General features: G+C 39.1%; 1 protein-coding gene across 1 annotated transcript; it reads right to left on the bottom strand.

The window, feature by feature from the left end:
• Nucleotides 1-241: 241 nt before the first annotated feature.
• Nucleotides 242-2,259, bottom strand: LOC104954308 (lipopolysaccharide-binding protein-like). The gene is made up of 6 exons (XM_010781398.1): nt 2,090-2,259; nt 1,730-1,797; nt 1,604-1,646; nt 1,445-1,505; nt 834-910; nt 242-718 (listed from the first exon to the last, which is right to left on the bottom strand). Exons 1-6 carry the CDS (start codon nt 2,246-2,248, stop codon nt 665-667), a joined length of 462 nt encoding a protein of 153 aa, XP_010779700.1. The 5' UTR covers nt 2,249-2,259; the 3' UTR covers nt 242-664.
• Between the last annotated feature and the right edge of the window lie 366 nt (nt 2,260-2,625).

Here is a 2,625-nt window from a genome sequence, read left to right as displayed (position 1 = left end):
AGAAAAGATAAAGAATAAGGTTTGTGGGTGAATTTCGGTGCAGTAATCTGTTAGCATTTTTCGCTCGTTGCTAATTCAGAGGCTCTTAGCATTGTGGGTTTTATTTTGAAAAAGAATAAATAATGATCAGTTAGATGAGTTTCTTCCCGTTACATGGATATAAAACATTCATAGTTTATTAAATGAACATGCCCTCAGACACTGTTTCCTGCAAGATGTTGCTGCAGTGCCCCGGTACCGGGGTCTCTCGGGTTTACCAGGTTGCCTTGAGTCAACACATGACAATGGTTATAATGACAGATACAATGATCATGTCTTTGATGCAACAGTGACATAGAAACAAACTAGAAAAAATGATTTTATTCTCACCACATCTTTTTTTTGTATATATGAAACAGAATGCACTTATTAACAAAATATAAAATGCTAAAACATACATAAAAGATGAGGTTTCAGGCTGAAGCATTTATAGAAATCAACTGCAGGCTAAATCATTGTTGATATGTCATGACGGTTGTAAATGTTTCAGCACGGCATTACCTTTTAAACACAGGTGCTTTATGATGTTAAATATGGACACAAATCAATTTTGTTTACAGGTGCAAACAATGTGTGCTGAGATGAAGAGCGTCCATGTTTGATGAGGTAAACAGACAGTTTGATGTCAGTTGAAGCTGTCTGTAAACACTTCAGCGTCTGAACACATGGCTATGAATCCCTGTGAGAAATAAAGACAATGGTCAGCCCAACAACAATTTCTGCCCCTGATTCAAAATGTCTTCTCAAAGCCAAACATTAACCTCAGAAAACAGTGATCCTTTACTAACACTGACCTCTTCCACCCCCAGAACTGTGTTGACCAGCTGAGCGTTCCTCATTCTGGGTAAAACAATGCCTTTGCCCAGTTCCACTGAAACAGATAAGTACAGAAACAAAGACAACGTAGCCACACTTAAATACAGTATGTTCAGTATGTTGGATCAATACAGTATGGAATGTGCTTTTTCTCAACTATAGGACTAAATGCATTGTTTCCCTTGATGTTAAAGATGCAGCACTATTCACGTTTAAATTAATTATAAATATTTAGTCAACAGCAACTTTATTGTCAATCTTCTGTTTGTATGACACAGAAAGAGAGATTGAAATGCTGTTTCTCACAATCCAGAGGAATAAAATAAAAAATAAATATTATACATACACCTGTACACCCACCTATATATATATATATATATATATATATATATATATATATATACACACATTCATAATAAAACATATACACATGCACACAGACATAGATAAAAGGCACAACATTCAATAGAAAATAACAAAGCTTTTATGCTTATTTTCCCCAGATAAACTTCACAAAAAGGGAAGAAATAAAAAGGCTTTCACTGCCCAGTTTAAATGTTGTTGAGCAAAGCAAACTTTAAAAGATTACCGTTCAGTTTTGCGAGGCCAGCCATCACTCCCATTTTCACTAAGCTTTCCAATGTATCCGTCTGCAGAGAGAACATGTGATCTATTACTGTCTGGGTTTAATTCTCCTCAGTGCACACGTAAGTTTGCCTCTAACATATTATGTGATGTAGTTATGTACCTCAAAGTGTCCCACTTCACTGACCGCCAGCGTCAGTGTTAAACTGTTTGAAAGAAAGACACAACATGACTTTGCTTTAGTTAACTGCAGGCTGAGGCGTGTGTTTTACGACATGGTGATGCTCACTTCTGCAGTGCCATGGAGCCCTTCAGTCTTCCAGCAGCGACCCACACTTTACCGTCAAATTGTAAGTCCTGAAAGAAAAGGTGCCAGCTGTCAAAACAACCAATATTTATTTTATTACGATCAATCCATCTGTTCTTTTTGTTGTTAATTAATTTATCCACAGTGGGTTAAACGATTCCACATTTCACATTAAAAAGTGACCCTTTGTCCAAGCACCTGCATGTATTTGTTGCTCAAATCAAGTTATTATTAGAGATATAACAATTTTTCTACAAAATATTTCTTATGTGCTTGCAAAATGTTTGTTTGTGGCGTGAATGTACTCATCATATCCATAGGACTGAGAGCAGAAGTACTCACAACATTGAGTTTGAACAGAGGGATCTGGGTGCCGTTGGGCTCGATGGCAGAAGCCTTCACTGCGCCCGCAAGGTCGAGTTTCACAACACCAGGCTGGAAGGAAAACATTGGCACCTCACTGGCATAAACCTGCAGATTCATCAGAAGACCAGGAAACATCTTGGGAAGCTGCAGAGAGAGAGAGAGAGAGAGAGAGAGGGAGAGAGAGAGAGAGATAATAGAGGACATAATCAGTATCAGTTTTCATTAAAGACAACTTACAGCGGCCCCCTTCTCTGCCGATGGTGTGCATGCGTGTGTGTGTGTGTGTGTGTGTGTGTGTGTGTGTGCCTGTGTGTGTGTCTCCACTGCTTAAGGCAGTGGTTCTCAAACTTTTTCTGTCAGGCCCCCCCTTTGGAGAAAAAAAAAGTCGGGCCCCCCCCAACACAAATAGTCAGGCTCAGTGGCGGCGCCAGAGATTAATTTTGGGGGTGCTGTGGGGTAGCTTGACGTTTCATAGAGGGTGCTCAAACATTTAGGGTTTCCCATTAATGTAC

This window comes from Notothenia coriiceps, unplaced genomic scaffold (genome assembly GCF_000735185.1).
Source record: "Notothenia coriiceps isolate Sejong01 unplaced genomic scaffold, NC01 NC01_scaffold00023212, whole genome shotgun sequence".
NCBI lineage: Eukaryota > Metazoa > Chordata > Actinopteri > Perciformes > Nototheniidae > Notothenia > Notothenia coriiceps.
The sequence above is the reverse complement of the archived record's forward strand: the minus strand, read 5'-3'. Positions and strand labels throughout refer to the sequence as shown.